The 18578-nt window shown below is 42.0% G+C and overlaps 1 protein-coding gene across 1 annotated transcript; it reads left to right on the top strand.

Moving 5' to 3' along the window:
• Positions 1-4024: 4024 nt before the first annotated feature.
• LOC133641552 (uncharacterized protein K02A2.6-like) lies at positions 4025-7378 on the top strand. The gene is made up of 2 exons (XM_062035349.1): positions 4025-7131; positions 7197-7378. The coding sequence occupies exons 1-2, from the start codon at positions 4084-4086 to the stop codon at positions 7233-7235; spliced, it is 3087 nt and encodes a 1028-aa protein (XP_061891333.1). The 5' UTR covers positions 4025-4083; the 3' UTR covers positions 7236-7378.
• The last annotated feature ends 11200 nt before the right edge of the window (positions 7379-18578 follow it).

The raw sequence follows: 18578 nt of genomic DNA, 5'->3' as shown, positions 1-18578 counted from the left end.
TCTCCCCTCAATTGCTCTGTTTATTGCAGTTCTGAGTGTTGCTGGGTCAGGTTTGGTTTTGGAATTGGATTGCATTGTTATGGTATTGCTGTGTATTGTTTTGTTGGATTGATTAATTAAAATTTTTTTTTTTTTTAAATAAAACATTTTAAAGAAATAAATTAAAAAATATATTTTTTAGAAACGAGAATCGATTCTGAATCGCACAACGTGAGAATCGTGATTCGAATTCGAATCGATTTTTTCCCACACCCCTAGCAGATATTGTACAGTAGGTGAGTTTAATAGTGTTTGTTGGCTCTCATAAAGTCTGCAGTGAGTAGAAATCAGTGATGTTGTCGAAAAAAAAGCAAACGTTGTGATGCCTTTTTGAAATTACTTCGCAGCATCGTCCGTGAAGCATTTGAGGCCCTAAACTAATGGAACCATTACCAGCAGGGAGAATCCTAGGATTCTGGTTCTGTATGGTCTGGGCAGCAGATGCCATTAAGGCAGGTCTTCAACTAACAAATCTGAATTTGAGGAGTCTAGAACTGTCACCCATTTCTACAGTCCTAAATCCAAATATTACCATTTCCAGCTCGATTTTTCTGAAGTCTGAACGACATGGAGTTTGCTCAGGTATTTCCGAATAGTTCCTGGAAACCACCCTCGTAACCCTTTCCAGGCAAAGGAAGAGGCCTCCCGGTAAACCTAAGTCATGCGAGCCAGCTTGCGTTCCTCTTAATAGATGTGACAGACCAGATCTGCTGAGACCACTCAGACAATAGATGGATACATGCATGGTTGGACTCATTCACACACACCTGAGAAGTAATTACACTTCTCGGTTGGAAACTGGGGCCCAAAACCTGGTGTCAATTACGATTCCTGCATAGGACTGCGTGGATTCAACTCAGGTCTCATGTCACTGGGGACAGAGCCAAAAGAAAGTCAAGTCATAAAGACAGTGGTTTGGAAACGTGCTTGTTTGCAGCCCAGTCCATTAAGAACATGTTGATCTTTGCAAAATGCTGTTGTGTTTGTGTTGTTTTGAACTAACTCTGTGGACTGGAACGTCTCCAGATTTTGTACTTGGTGGTGAGGTTCTATCACATGAACGACTGGGTTCATTTAGAGAATAATTTGGTGTTTTGGGTCAGGTCTTGATTCCTTCCTGCATGGGGAGCAGTGGTGTTAACCCATCCTGCTTATCGCAACCCGAGTTGTTTTCTCCTCATCTCTTCCCTGCTGAGTTTTGGCCTGATGCGTCCCTTGTGCTTACTTTGATATTCAGTTCATGGGGTCACCCCCGGGGATTCCTGGAATGTTTGTGACGGATCCACAGAGTCCACATATTTAGCACAATTTCTGATTGACTACATTGAGATCTGTGATTGCTATTAATTACATAATGGTTGCACGTCCTGTTCTCAATAGTCGTTTTATGCAACTGGGGCCTGTTTTTAAAACCTCATGAATAAAGTTATTCCCCTTCTTAAGGTTACCGCCAAATCTCCAGAGTGGAAAGAGTTTCAGTAGTTCACACCTCAAGTCAGAGGTTCAAGTCTAAAGGCAGAAGCTCTGGTTTCACTAGGTTTGACCCGCATTCACTGCCCTGCGTTCATTTTCACCCTGAAGTCATTTTATGCAGGTTTCACACTGACCTTACTGTGAAGGAAAGTCACACCGCTGAAATGAAACCCCGCTCGTGTGGTAAGAGTTGTTAGGAGGGGTGTGGGTGAGCTCCCCTTCCCACCCACATAATTTATTAAACATCACCTTAAATCAAACTACCAATAAACATAGCAGGCATGTGGAAATCCGTCCACTTCTTTAAGTCGATGATGGATGGCGAGGCTGACGTGACATATGTCAGCATACCGGATATGCCACTTACTCCATGTATGTTCGGCCTTCCTTTTTACGTTTTATTTAGGCAACGGAGATGAAAAAAAACTATACCACCTCTGAAAAGTACCGATGCCTCACCCCCCCGCGCCCCTGTCGTCATCACGTCGTGTCATTGCTGGTTTACGAGCAGAGGAGCATGTTCGGCAGCGCACAATCACGGAGTACTTACAAGCAGACACAGTGTGTAGACCAGTGGTTCTTAACCTTGTTGGAGGTACCGAACCCCACCAGTTTCATATGCGCATTCACCGAACTCTTCTTTAGTGAAAAATAAAATGTATGTTTTTTCTTTCAAATCCAAGACAAATTTATATGTTTTTTTTACTGGTGCAGAAAATGAACCGTGCATGAACATCACCTTGTTCAAAGAACAAAACCAACACCGTGCATGAACTCAGAACAAATTACACACCTGCAAATCAGTGTGACTTCTGCTGTTGCCTTTGAGAGACCAGTTTAGGTATGTGTGGCTTCACCTTGGCAAGTGCCACTCTCATGTCATTTTCACAGCAAGGTCTGTTCCTTTTCTTCGTTTTTATGTCCAGCACCCTCGAAAAGGATTGCTCGCAAAGACTGGGGGTATCCATAATTCGCCGATAGGGTGAAGTTTTTATTCTCACGATGAGTCGGGTGTGTCTTGACCTCCGTGGCGGAGGCTCCGCCGAACCCCTGAGGCCGACTCACCGAACCCCTAGGGTTCGATCGAACCCAGGTTAAGAACTACTGGTGTAGACATAAAAGGGAGAACGGACGCATTTTGGCTTAAAAACTAAAGATAAAGGTGAAGTTATAACACTGAAACGCTCTCAGGAAGAGGTGCTTTAAGACATGGTTAGCTAGCTAGTGGCAAAAGTCCAGCCGCAGTCGGCAGTGTTTTAGCTACTTCTAAATCACTAATCCTCGCCTCCATGTCGACAAACAAAGTAAGTTTCTTACAAGTATCATCCCTGCAGGACGAGGAATAGCGAAACATGATTTCACTACACACTCACGCTCACCGGCGTGAAAATGTAAACAAACACCATTAGTGGATCTAGACCTGACATCCACTATAATGATACCAAGTACAGGAGCGATACTACTATGATTATATCGATATTTTTTTCTTTCATTTTTTAAAAATTTATATTATCAATCAATCAATCAATCAATGTTTATTTATATAGCCCTAACTCACAAGTGTCTCAAAGGGCTGCACAAGACCACAACAACATCCGCGGTACAGAGCCCACATAAGGGCAAGGAAAAACTCACAACCCAGTTGGACGTCGATGTGAATGACTCTGAGAAACCTTGGAGAGGACCGCATATGTGGGTGACCCCCCTCCCCAACCTAGGGGATCTGACATAATATATTGTGAAAGTCTAGTCCATTGTGGATGTAACATAATAGTGAGAGTCCAGTCCATAGTGGGGCCAGCAGGAGACCATCTCGAGCGGAGACGGGTCAGCAGCGCAGAGATGTCCCCAACCGATGCACAGGCGAGCGGTCCACCCCGGGTCCCGACTCTGTACAGCCAGCACTTCATCCATGGCCATCGGACCTGTGTCCCCCCCCCATTCCACAAGGGAGAGGAGGGCAAATATTATGTTTATAAACTCAGGAAATATCTCCCTGGACACATGAGGACTTTGAACATGACCAATGTAACGACTTGATATCGGATTGATACCTAAATTTGTGGTATCATCCAAAATAATGTAAAGTATCCAAACAACAGAAGAATAAGTGATTATTACATTTAAACAGAAGTGTAGATAGAACACGTTAAAAGAGAAAGTAAGCAGATATTAGCAGTAAATGAACAAGTAGATTAATAATTCATTTTCTACCACTTGTCTTTAATAATTTTGACAAAATAATAGAATAGAAAATTGTAGTGGTAGGCTATGCCTACATATCCCAGGGTGCTTTGGGGCTGGGGCTTACTTCCTGAATGACTAGTAAACATGACAGCAACGCTACCTCTCTGTGTCCCTGAGCCATTATTAATACATGGTGTCAGAGAGTGAAAAAGAACTCAAAAGTTATAACTTTATACTCCTGTGAAGCGGTGGATGTTATCTCTTCATGAATATAGCCTGGAGGAAGCTCAGTGCTGACAATAAAAACGGAGATACGTGAAGAAAAGTTGCTAAGCTAGCGGAGCTACACAAACCTTTCCTGATCGACAACTAAGGGAATATACAATGGCATCTACACAAATATCACACCCAGAACCATTTGACTTCTTAAATCCGTCAGGATGGCCAAGATGGATCAGAAGGTTTGAGAGATTTCGTGTTGTATCTGGATTAACAGAGAAAGAAGAGGAGTATCAGGTGAATTCACTTCTCTATGCTATGGGAGATGCAGCAGATGATATTTTGGCAGTTTTACCGTTGACTGATGAAAACAAAAAGAAGTATGATACAGTTAAAGAAGCATTTGAGCAGCACTGTGTGGGAAAACACAATGTGATTTTTGAAAGGGCCCAGTTTAACATGAGGTTCCAACAAGATGGAGAGAGTGCAGAAGCATTCATCACCACTGTGCACAAGTTAGCAGAACATTGTAACTATAGAGATCTGAAGGAAGAGCTAATAAGAGACAGAATTGTGGTTGGAATAAATGACAGGAGGCTGTCAGAACAGCTACAGATGGACTCAGAATTGACCCTGGTGAAGACAATACAAAGAGTGAGACAAAGTGAAACTGTTAAGAAACAACAGACATTAATGTACAACACTGCTGGAGAAGGAGACTCCAAGATAAATTTAGATGCTGTTCAGACAAGGTTTCAGCGCCTGGGGAAAAAGCCTCAACACTCAAACAAAGGCCAAAGGTCAGACACTCAAGGAGAAAAAGAGTGTGGCCGATGTGGAAAAGGACGCAGACATGCATGGAAAGACTGCCCAGCTAAAGATGTAGAATGTCGCAAGTGTCGCAAAATTGGACATTATGCAGTGGCCTGTTTCAGAGGGAAAGCAGTAAACACAGTCACAGAGTGCCAGTCAGACGGTGACAATGATCAGGAGGACTATGCTTTTCTAGGTGAGGTGCAAACACAGACTACAAGGCCTTGGATGGAAAATATACTACTCAACGGGGAAGCCATTAATTTTAAAATCGACACAGGAGCTGACGTGACATCCATACCGGAAAGTGTCTTTAAACCAACACGAGATGGCAAGTTGGAGAAACCACTTAAGAAACTGTTTGGACCGGGACGCAACCCCCTGAATGTAAAGGGCTGTTTCCAGGGGAAAATGCTGGCAAAAGGCCTCTTTACAGACCAACATGTTTATGTTGTGGCAGGACTGACACAACCACTTCTGGGACTACCAGCCATAGAGGCCATGCAACTGGTTCACAGAGCAGAGGCTGTCACAGCGACACAGCCTGAAACAGATTTCAAAGCAGCGTATCCAGCGGTGTTCCATGGGCTTGGTGAGCTGAAGGAGCCGTACCGCATAGAGCTGAAAAAAGGAGCGACACCTTATGCTCTCTCAACACCCAGACGGGTCCCACTGCCACTGAGAGAGAAAGTGCGTGAAGAACTGGATAGAATGGAAACTATGGGAGTCATATCAAAAGTGACAGAACCAACGGCTTGGTGCTCTGGAATGGTTGTGGTTCCAAAACCAAAGCAGGACAAACTCAGGATCTGTGTAGATCTCACAAAGCTAAACAAAGCAGTGAAAAGAGAACGCCATATTCTTCCTTCCGTCGACCAAACACTTGCGATGATGTCAGAGGCAAAGGTTTTCACAAAACTAGATGCTCGATCTGGATTTTGGCAAATCCCATTAACCCCAAAATCACGACCATTAACCACATTCATCACTCCTTTTGGGAGATATCTGTTCAACCGCCTGCCCTTTGGGATCAAATCCGCTCCAGAACATTTTCAAAGAAGGATGTCACAAATGTTGGAGGATTTTGAGGGCGTGCTGTGTCATGCAGATGATGTTCTTGTGTATGGCCGTGACAGACAGGAACATGACCAAAGACTGCACAGTGTGCTCCAGAAAATGCAGGAGGAAGGCCTCACTTTGAACGAGAAGTGTGAGTTTGCTAAGGAGCACATGATCTTTGTTGGTCACAAGGTTTCGGCAAAAGGCATCGAGCCCGACCCAAACAAAACAAAAGCGATTCTTCAGATGCCAGAGCCTGAATGCGCGGAGGATGTGCGCCGCCTAATAGGCATGGCAAATTACCTGTCCAAATTCTTGCCACAACTGGCTACTGTCACCGTGCCCCTGAAAGACCTACTGAGGGAGAAAAATGAGTGGGTCTGGGGGGAACCTCAACAGACTGCTTTTCAAAAGCTGAAAGAAGGACTGAGCTCACCGACAGCACTTGCTAAATATTCAAATGCAGCAGAGACTCAAGTAGCAGCAGATGCATCAGCATACGGAATAGGTGCTGTTCTCACGCAGAAACAGGCTGATGGCTCATGGCAACCAGTGACGTTTATTTCAAGAGGACTGACAGATACAGAGAAGCGCTATGCGCAGATTGAAAAGGAGGCGCTGGCAGCAACATGGGCGTGCGAAAGACTGACCTCCTACGTGCAGGGTCTACACTTCACACTCCTGACAGACCATAAGCCCCTGGTCCCACTGTTGAGCACCAGAGGTTTGGATGATCTGCCACCAAGGGTTCTGAGATTTCGTCTGCGACTCCTGAGGTATGATTATGACATTGTTCATGTCCCAGGGAAAAACCTCATCACTGCAGACACGCTGTCTAGAGCGCCGCTTCAGGACAAGATGTCACCTGGTGACTTGGAACTTGAAAGAGAGGTCCAGGTGTTTGTGAATACTGTTGTGTCCTCACTCCCCGCTACAGACACACGATTGGAAGAAATTAAACGGGCACAACAAGCAGATGAAACATGCAAAACAGTGTCACACTACTGTCTGACAGAATGGCCGGAAAAACACACGCTGAGGCCAGACGTTGCCCCCTACTGGAAGGTCAGAGCAGACCTGTATCTTGCAGATGACCTTCTCATGAAAGGCGAGAGACTGGTGATACCACAAGCACTCAGAAGGGAGATCATGACTAAACTTCACGAAGGTCATCAAGGAATCTCCAAATGTCGCTCTAGAGCCAAGGAATCGGTATGGTGGCCTGGAATCACTGCCCACATCAGAGAGGCAGTGGACCAGTGTGAAACGTGCCAAAAATATAGAATCCAGTACAGAGAGCCGCTGATGGAGACCACAGTACCAGATCGCCCATGGCAAAAGGTGGGGATGGACCTGTTTGAATGGAGCAAAAAGACTTACCTGCTTATTGTTGATTATTTTTCTAGGTACATCGAGGTGGCAGAGCTCAGAGTTACGACATCTGAGGCCACCATTGGAGCTGTGAAAGATGCTTTTAGTCATCATGGTTACGCACAGACCGTGGTTTCTGACAATGGGCCCCAGTTTTCGTCGGAGGCATTCAGAGCATTTGCAAAAGAGTGCAGCTTCACACATGTCACGAGCAGTCCTCGCTACCCACAAGCGAATGGTGAAGCGGAGCGTGCTGTTCAAACTGTCAAGAAGCTGTGGGAAAAAGACACTGACCAAGTCAGGGCACTACTGGCATACAGAGCCACACCGCTAGAGCACGGATTCTCACCAGCGCAGTTGCTGATGGGGAGGAACCTGCGCACATCACTGCCGCAGCCTTCAAGCAAGCTGGACCCTAAATGGCCCGAGCTGCAGGAGTTTCGCCAGAAGGATGAGGAAGGGCGACGCAAGCAAGCTGCAAACTACAACCACCACCACCGTTCCCGTGCGCTCCCAGAGCTCCCGTCTGGACAGAAAGTGTGGGTCACCACGGAAGCGACCCCTGGGACTGTATTGGGAAATGCCCACACACCAAGGTCATACTTGGTAGAGACTGACAGGGGCGTTCTGAGGAGAAACAGAATCCACCTCAGAGCCACAGGTACTCCTCCTGGACAACCACAAGTCACCAGGTCAGGCAGAGTGACAAAGGCTCCTGAGAGACTTGATTTGTAGAACTCTAAAGTATTTCAAGTTCTTGTTTGTGGAAAAAAAAAAAAAAAAAAAAAAAAAAAAAAAGAAGTGTAAGCGAAAGATGATTGTAATACTATGTCAGAGTTATTCATTTACAGTGGTCTAAGTTCATCTAAAATGTTTGAATAAGTTTGCTTATTAGTTTGTGTTTGAATATGTTGTTGCTGAACTAAGAAGGGGAGGTGTAGTGGTAGGCTATGCCTACATATCCCAGGGTGCTTTGGGGCTGGGGCTTACTTCCTGAATGACTAGTAAACATGACAGCAACGCTACCTCTCTGTGTCCCTGAGCCATTATTAATACAAAAATGACACAATATGTTACTGCTTATGTCAGCAGACTAAATTAGGAGCCTTTGTTTGTTTACTTACGACTAAAAGACAAGTTGTCTTGTATGTGCACTATTTTGTTTAAGGAAAAACATGCAATAATAAACATATGTTTAATGTACCCTAAGATTTTTTGTCAAAATAAAAGCAATAATGCAATTTTTTTTGTGGTCCACCGAAAAGTACTGAAAAGTACCAAAAGGTATCGAAATAATTTTAGTACCGGTACCGGTACCAAAATATTGGTATCGGGACAACACTAGTACAGACTGTTCACAAGCACAACACTCACGGCCTTTTTTGTATAGAACTTGTAGAACATCCTACTAAAAGTTCTCTTTTAAGCCAATTTCATTGTAAAAAAGGACTTGCAACACTGCTAATGACTTCATTCCCTCTGTCCTTCAGCAGCAACAACCCACACTTTTGCAGAAAAGTGTTAAAATCAATGCCCTCTTTACCTTTTTGTACAATATTCTACAACAGTTTGAAACGTCCTCCATGAGATACTGTATGTAGCACAATTTAACAGCAGGACCAGGTCATGTTCGACTACCTCAGGGACATGTCCCTCTTTCGGGTTCGGAGAATTTCCATCCAAACTTTTTATTGACCTACTTAGGAGGTGGTGCATGTATGATATATAAAGCAGTGGGTTTTTTTTGTTGTTGTTGAGAAAGGGGCTAATGTGGTGAGCGGGCTGATGGGGAAGGGGTGTTGCAGCCGCAGCCGAGCATACCCCTCTCTGTGTGTGCACAAGGGCTAGCCTTTCACCTTTCGGGCTGTGTGCTGCCTTTGTCTCGGCAGAGGAGGATATGAATCACCTCGAGTTCTGCATTAACAGTCTGCCAAGAGTACGGAAGAAAAGGGTGTGCATGGAGTTGCTCTATTATGAGATTTAGGGCACCCGGAACATGTTTTTTTTTTAAAAAGCTGATATTTTTCTTACCTTTTGTCTACACCCAAACGTTGTACAGTCATTCCCAGATATTTTCTAGTGAAAAGACAAGACACGATGCACAGTTTTGTCAACTTTCTACTAGGGTTGTACGGTATACCGGTATTAGTATATGTCGTCACATCGTGTAATTGCTGGTTTTACGAGCAGAGGAGCATGTTCGGTAGCGCACAATCACAGAGTACTTACAAGCAGAAACAGTGTGTAGACAGAAAAGGGAGAATCGCCGCATTTTGGCATAAAACTAACAATAAAGGTGAAGTTAAAACACTGAAACGCCCAGAGGTGCTTTAAGACATGGCTAGCTATCCAATAATGCCAATTTTTTGTGGTCCCCTCTATTTAGAATAGAATCGAAAAGTATCTAAATACAATTTGGTATCAGGACAACCCTAGTCTAAACTGAGCCCCATAGGAACTAAAATACGTAGGTGTTTGGTTGAACTGACGAGCTGCGGCCCTTGCGCTTCTCCTAGCCACAACAAAGTTGACTGTTGACTGTTGACTTCTAGGATACATAGGCCTATACAATTAGCACATACAGTAATTAATAATAATGTTTACTTAAAGGATACGTAGGCCTGTACAATCTGGACATACGCTAATTACTAATAATTTTGACTTATAGGATACGTAGGCCTATACAATCAGCACAGAGAGTAATTAATAATAACGTTTACTTATAGAATATGTAGGCCTATACAATCAGCACAAACAGTAATTAATGATAATGTTTACATAAAGGATACGTAGGCCTATACAATCAGGACATACGCTATTTAATAATAATGTTTACTTCTAGGATACGTAGGCCTATACAATCAGCACTTGCAGTCATTAATAATAATGTTTACTCCTAGGATATGTAGGCCTATACACTCAGCACTTACAGTCATTAATAATAATGTTTACTTCTAGGATACGTAGTCCTATACAATCAGCACATACAGTAATTAATAATAATGTTTACTTCTAGGATACGTAGGCCTATACAATCAGCACTTACAGTCATTAATAATAATGTTTACTTCTAGGATACGTAGTCTATACAATCAGCACATAAAGTAATTAATAATAATGTTTACTTATAGGATACATAGGCCTGTACAATCAGGACATACGCTAATTAATAATAATGTTGACCTATAGGATACGTAGACCTATACAATCAGCACATACAGTAATTAATAATAATGTTGACTTATAGGCCTATACAATCAGCACATAGGGTAATTAATAATATAGTTTACTTATAGGATACGTAGGACTATACAATCAGCACATATGCTAATTAATAATAATGTTGACTTATAGGATACGTAGGCCCATACAATCAGGACATACGCTAATTAATAATAATGTTGACCTATAGGATACGTAGACCTATACAATCAGCACATACAGTAATTAATAATAATGTTGACTTATAGGCCTATACAATCAGCACATAGAGTAATTAATAATATAGTTTACTTATAGGATACGTTGGACTATACAATCAGCACATACGCTAATTAATAATAATGTTGACTTATAGGATACGTAGGCCTGTATAATCAGCAGGTACGCGAATTAATAATGTTTACTTCTAGGATACGTAGGCCTATACAATCAGGACATACGCTAATTAATAATAATGTTGACTTCTAGGATACGTAGGCCTATACGATCAGACAATAGAATAATTAATAATAACGTTTATTTCTAGGATACATAGGGCCTATACAATCAGTACATACAGTAATGAATAATAATGTTTACTTCTAGTATACGTAGGCCTATACAATCAGGACATACGCTAATTAATAATAATGTTGACTTTTAGGATACGTAGGCCTATACGATTAGACAATAGAATAATTAATAATATTGTTTATTTCTAGGATACATAGGGCCTATACAATCAGTACATACAGTAATGAATAATAATGTTTACTTATAGGATACGTAGGCCTATCAGCACATACGCTAATTAATAATAATGTTTACTTCTAGGATTCATAGGCCTATACAATCAGCACATAAGCAAAATAATAGTAATGTTTACTTATAGGATATGTATGCCTATACAATCAGTACATACAGTAATGAATAATAATGTTGACTTCTAGGATACGTAGGCCTATACAATCAGTACATACAGTAACGAATAATAATGTTTACTTCTAGGATACATAGGCCTATACAATTAGTACATACAGTAATTAATAATAATGTTGACTTCTAGGATATGTAGGCCTATACAATCAGTACATACAGTAATGAATAATAATGTTGACTTCTAGGATACATAGGCCTATACAATTAGTACATACAGTAATTAATAATAATGTTGACTTCTAGGATACGTAGGCCTATACAATCAGTACATACAGTAATTAATAATAATGTTGACTTCTAGGATATGTAGGCCTGTACAATCAGCACATACGCTTATTGATAATAATGTTGACTTACTTGTCACCTTCTTCATCTACGGCGCGTTGCGACCCTTTCATATTCCATGAAACGAGCTCTGGAAAATTCTCAACAACCAGCTTCCTGGTTGCAGCCAGAAACTTAAAACAAGACTCACCAACATCAGCATCAAGGAGGGTGACTCCCTCATTACAGACAAAATGGAGGTAGCTAGCAGACTTAACATCTTTTTCACCAGCATAGCCGCAACTCTTGTCAACAAGCTGTCCCACCACTCTGGTCGTTTTGGTGTAGAACACATTAAAGCCTTCTACAGAAAGCTAGGAGTATCCAATGCTGATTTCAAATTAGAAATGGTCATCGCTGATGAGGTGTTTAAAAAATTGAGCGCGCTCCACCCTAACAAGGCCACCGTCCTTGATAATATTCCCTCCAGATTCCTCAGGGACTCTGCCTCCATCATTGCCCCGATCATCACGCACATAATAAACCTATCAATTACACAAGGCCAAGTACCAAAAGATTTTAAGATAGCAAGAGTAACTCCCCTCTTTAAAAAAGGAAGCAAATTGGAACCTGGCAACTACCGACCTGTTTCTATTCTCAGTTCCGTTTCGAAAGTAATGGAGAAAATAGTTTATGAACAGGTCGATAGTTACCTTGCCACTAATAAACTCATGTACAAATTCCAATCCGGCTTCAGAACTAACCACTCCACTGACACATGCCTTCTCTATCTGACCGACCACATCAAACATGAGGTGGACGCGGGCAAATACTGCGGCATGGTCATGCGGGACCTTCAGAAGGCCTTTGACACCGTTAACCACGCTATACTGTTGGATAAGCTCAGAGCAATCGGATTTAACAAAACCTCATGGAGCTGGATGCAATCTTACTTGGAGGGGAGGGAGCAGGTGGTAGAGGTGAACGGCACCGTGTCACCCCCCCTCTCGGTGAGCTGTGGAGTCCCCCAAGGCAGTATATTGGGACCTTTACTGTTCCTAATATACATAAACGCATGTCATCGGCATGCGACTGTGAATTGTTTTTGTTTGCGGATGACTCTGCCTTGCTGGTATCCGGCAAGGACAAGTCACAGGTGGAGAAAATCCTCAGTGCTGAGCTCTGTAGAACTTGCACCTGGCTCGCTGACAACAAGCTATCCATACACTTGGGTAAAACAGAATCCATCCTGTTTGGGTCCCACATCAAACTTAAGAAAGTCAATGACTTCACCATAAAAGTAGGTGACATTGTTATCACCAGGAAAGATGAGGTCACCTACCTAGGTTCCATTCTAGAGGCTAACCTTTCCTGTGATAAAATGGCAACCAAGGTAATCAAAAAGGTTAACCAACAAACGAGATTTCTCTACAGAATTTGCTCTCTGGTCAACAAAAGCACCTTGAGGATTCTGGCGGGAACTCTCGTTCAACCCTTTTTCGATTACGCATGCACCTCCTGGTACCCCAGCACCTCCAAAACCCTCAAATCTAAACTCCAAACATCTCAGAACAAGCTAGTCAGGTTACTTCTAGACCTCCACCCCAGATCCCACCTCACTCCTACCCACTTCTCTAAAGTGGGCTGGCTCAAGGTGGAGGACAGAGTTGCACTGAGCCTAGTCTATAAAATCCGCTACACCTCCCTGATACCGAAGTACATGTCAAACTACTTCCTTAACGTAAATGACCGCCATAACCACAACACCAGGGGGAGCTCCACTAACCACGTTAAACCCAAATTCCGAACTAACAAAGGTCTTAACTCATTCTCTTTCTATGCCACATCAATGTGGAATGCACTCCCAACAGGTATAAAAGAAAGGGCATCCATATCCTCCTTCCAAACCGCAATAAAAGTTCACCTCCAGGCAGCTACAACCCTAAACTAACACCCTCCCCGGATTGCTACTAATCAAATGTAAACAATCAAATGCAGATACTTTTTCTTATGCCTTCTGATCTCTCTCTCTCTCTCTCTCTCTCTCTCTCTCTCTCTCTCTCTCTCTCTCTCTCTCTCTCTCTCTCTCTCTATGTCCACTACTTGATGTCCATACCCCCCCCCCCCTCCACACCCCTGATTGTAAATAATGTAAATAATTCAATGTGATTATCTTGTGTGATGACTGTATTATGATGATAGTATATATGATAGTATATATCTGTATCATGAATCAATTTAAGTGGACCCCGACTTAAACAAGTTGAAAAACGTATTCGAGTGTTACCATTTAGTGGTCAATTGTACGGAATATGTACTTCACTGTGCAACCTACTAATAAAAGTCTCAATCAAAAAAAATTAAAAACGAAGAAATATCGCTGGTTGCCCTTACTCCCTCGGTGTGCTCTTCCTTTAACGTTATTAGACGCCCAATTTTAGCACCCGTTGTTATTATTCCTTGAGAGCAGACGATCATGAACACAGTAGCCTCTCAGGTCTCCATTCTTGCTTGTGTTGTTTCTCTGTTCACTTTTGGCGGGCGGGTTGTTGGTTGTTTTTCAGTGGTGGGTGCGGTGCTAAAGTACTACGTCACATGTCGCAGGCAGATATGTGTCACACATGTTTCTTACCAAGGTCCCCAGCATCCCTAGCCAGTCCCTATCGGGAAGGGTAGTTCTCAACTAAACTCCAGTGTGGTAGTTCTTAGAACTGCGTTCCCGAGAACTAGTATATGCGAACCCGGCTATATCACATGTCTGAAGAAAGACAATAGCGGCATTGTCTTTCTTCAGACATGTGATTGGTTGCAACAATTTCTTATAGCTTAAATCAGCGAATCTCAAACTGTGGGGCTCCATCTAGTGGTACGCCAAAAAATCACTTGAGTAAAGTGCAGTGTTTTATTTTCCTATATTCAAACACAATGTTACTGTTTAAACTGTGTGTAATGTTACAGTGACCAACAAAAATTAGACATGCTTGTTAAATAAAACCTCTGCCTTGTTTTTAATGAATACTGAGGCCTACTAGGCTACTGTATTTAAATGTTGGTCAATTTGGTGGAACTTGGAGAGCCACTGTATTTACTTAAAATAAAGTAAACACTTCACTGCTTGATCTGACTTTTACCCCATTTGCTATGATGTTAGTGTATTTTTTCACAAATTAATTTCTTCAGACTTCTGATTGACCAAAAAAAAAAAAAAAATTTAGGACATATTATCACAATGATAGTATGACACATGCTTGATTCTCCTTCTCCTCAATCCGACAATATTATTGAGCCTTTTCAGCAAATTCCTTTCGTCAGCTTTCTATTGGCTGTGAGAATTTCCTTTAAGTGAAGTATTTTTTCCAAATAAAGTATAAAGCTCCTAACCTTAAAAGGCCTCACAGTCAAGGGTTGTTGCGGCATGCATTTGACACCAGCAACATGTACTCTTCTTTGGACTGAAGCAAAGTTTTCTCATCACATTTTTGTGTGGAAGGAAAACACAGAGGAGGACATATGATGAAAAAAAAGAATGTGTGACGGTCCAAATCTTCCAAATAGGGTTGACCTCTGTCCTTTTTTAAACTTCAAAGATTCTTTATTGTCCATTTTTCCATACATGCTCACTACTATGTCAGAAATAACTGACAGGCTCTTGTTTGCTGGAGATGGAAGAGCTGCTGTTTTTTTCGTCTCATGGAGATTTGACTTCAACCCAATATCAATGCAATTGACTTTACATCAAATATATACACTATATTGCCAAAAGTATTTGGCCACCTGCCTTGACTCACATATGAACTTGAAGTGCCATCCCATTCCTAACCCATAGGGTTCAATATGATGTTGGTCCACCTTTTGCAGCTATTATAGCTTCAACTCTTCTGGGAAGGCTGTCCACAAGGTTGCGGAGTATGTTTATAGGAGTTTTCGACCATTCTTCCAAAAGCAAATTGGTGAGGTCACACGCTGATGTTGGTCGAGAAGGCCTGGCTCTCTGTCTCCGTTCTAATTCCTCCCAGAGGTGTTCTATCGTGTTCAGGTCAGGACTCTGTGCAGGCAAGTCAAGTTCATCCACACCAGACTCTGTCATCCATGTCTTTATGGACCTTGCTTTGTGCACTGGTGCACAGTCATGTTGGCAGAGGAAGGGGCCCGCTCCAAACTGTTCCCACAAGGTTGGGAGCATAAAATTGTCCAAAAGGTTTTGGTATCCTGGAGCATTCAAAGTTCCTTTCACTGGAACTAAGGGGCCAAGACCAACTCCTGAAAAACAACCCCACACCATAATTCCTCCTCCAACAAGTTTCACACTCGGCACAATGTAGTCCGAAATGTACCGTTCTCCTGGCAACTTCGAAACCCAGACTCGTCCATCAGATTGCCAGATGGAAAAGCGTGATTCATCACTCCAGAAAAGGTGTCTTCACTCTTCTGGAGTCCAGTGGCGACGTGCTTTACACCACTGCATCCGATGCTTTGCTTTGGACTTGGTGATGTATGGCTGAGTTGCAGCCACGGAAACCCATTCCATGAAGCTCTCTACGTACTGTACGTGGGCTAATTGGAAGGTCACATGACGTTTGGAGCTCTGTAGCAACTGACTGTGCAGAAAGTTGGCGACCTCTTTGCACTATGCGCTTCAGCATCTGCTGACTCCTCTCCGCCAGTTTACGTGGCTACCACTTTGTGGCTGAGTTGCTGTTGTTCCCAAACTCTTCCATGTTCTTATAATAAAAATGACAGTTGACTTTGGAATATTCAGGAGCGAGGAAATTTCACGACTGGATTTGTTGCACAGGTGGCATCGTATGACAGTTCCACGCTGGAAATCACTGAGCTCCTGAGAGCGGCCCATTCTTTCACAAATGTTTGTAGAAACAGTCTCCATGCCGAAGTGCTTGATTTTATACACCTGTGGCCGGGCCAAGGGACTAGGACACCTGGTTCTGATCATTTGAATGGGTTGCCAAATACTTTTGGCAATACAGTGTACATACAGTATATGTAAATCTCACGTCCCACAATAGTATATTGGAAGTATGCTGTCCAATATCTAGCCCTATAGTTGAAATTTGGACAATTTAAAAGTGCTTTCATTAAGTACACTGTAAAAAAAAATCCTATTTTTATGGTTAATTTACTCTAAATTTCTACTGTAATTTTTCTATTTTTTTAAAATAGTTTATAAAACTGTAGAATTTAAGACATTATCTGTAAATAAACAATCCGCCTGTTATTTTAAGTAATATGCCAGTAAAGACAAACTGTATATTTCTATTTTTTTTACAGAAAATACCAAATTAATTATACATAGCATTTTGTGTTTTCTTAAATTACTTTCAAATTCATGTAAAATTACAGTAATTATCTTTCATTAAATATGTAGCTTATTATATAAAAGTCTATGTCCATACTAACAATCTAACACAGGGGTGTCAAACTCAAATACAGAGTGGGCCAAAAATTAAAACTGAACAAAGCCGCGGGCCAAGGTTGAACAAATTAACCTTTAACCTTTTACGAGCTATCGTCAATCCGCTTTTCATCCATTCTAACATCGTTCAGACCCAGTCACAAGATATGTGCGGCTTCTGTACGCACACACGAGCAAATGCAACGCATACTTCATCAACAGCGATACAGGTTACACTGAGGGTGCCAGTATAAAACACTTTAACACTGTTAGAAATATACCCCACACTGTGAATCCACACCAAACAAGAATGACAAACACATTTCGGGAGAACATCCGCACCGTAACACAACATAAACACAACAGAACAAATACCCAGAATTCTTTGCAGCACTAACTCTTCCGGGACGCTACAAAATACACCCCCGCTACCACCAAACCTCCCCCCCCACACACACACACCTTGTAGCGTCCCGGAAGAGTTAGTGCTGCAAAGGGTTCTGGTTTGGTGTGGATTCACAGTGTGGCGTATATTTCTAACAGTGTTAAAGTTTTTTATTCGGCTACCCTCAGTGTAAACTGTATCGCTGTTGATGAAAAATGCTTTGCATTCTAATGTGTGTACGTGCAGAAGCCGCACATGTTATGTGACTGGACCAGCACTCGGCTGGCCGGCTGGCTGGCATTTGTAAGACTCCCCGGAGGATCGGCGGGCCAGCTTTAGTGTTAATTTGATATCGCCTCAAGGGCCAAGTGAAATTACACGGCGGGCCAAATATGGCCCGCGGGCCAGAGTTTGACACCCATGCTGTAGAATAAAGGTATTTTTCTGTGGAACTGCCAGCATTGTCACTTCATTAAAGGTGTTTGATCGTAATAATTTGGAAAAACTCTGTAGAATAAAGGTATTTTTCTGCAAAACTGTTTGCATCGTCACTTTATTAAAGGTGGTTGATCTTAATAATATAGTAAAAATCTGTAAAATTGCAATATTTTTCCGCAAAACCTTTCATGAAAATTTCTGCAAATATAATGTTTTTGATCATTATTTGGTTTACAATGTTTTACTATAATTTTATGGTTTTCGTTTGGCAGCCGTAGCTGCCAGTAGATGACCGTTTTTTTACAGAATTTTTTTTTTACAGTGTATATTATATATATAATATATTATATATATTATATTATTTATTATTATTACTGTCTATTGTGTGCGAACTGTGGTGCTGAATTTCCCCCAGGGATCAATAAAGTACTACTATTCTATTCTATTCTATTCTAAGCCCTACTATGAATACGACATTGTGTAAGTCTGTAGCTTCAATGCTAAGGATCTCGTTAGTGTGTCTCCAAAAAAACATGTTGTCCACTTTTTGCATATACACTGTGATGTGCGTGGACATTCATAACTTGTAAGGCTTTGGTTTTTTACTTCTTTACTTCACTTATACCACATACAACAACATTACATTAACGGACCCATAGTGTCCAGATCATCGACATTTCACTAACAAGTTTGTAGAGGATGCCCTTTAGTGGGTTCTGCAGACCACCACACACTGCCAGGAGAGCCCTGATCAGGGTTATAACACTGTTTATTTGCATA

The sequence above is a fragment of the Entelurus aequoreus genome, linkage group LG24 (assembly GCF_033978785.1).
Source record: "Entelurus aequoreus isolate RoL-2023_Sb linkage group LG24, RoL_Eaeq_v1.1, whole genome shotgun sequence".
In the NCBI taxonomy this organism is placed as follows: Eukaryota; Metazoa; Chordata; class Actinopteri; order Syngnathiformes; family Syngnathidae; genus Entelurus; species Entelurus aequoreus.
The sequence above is the reverse complement of the archived record's forward strand: the minus strand, read 5'-3'. Positions and strand labels throughout refer to the sequence as shown.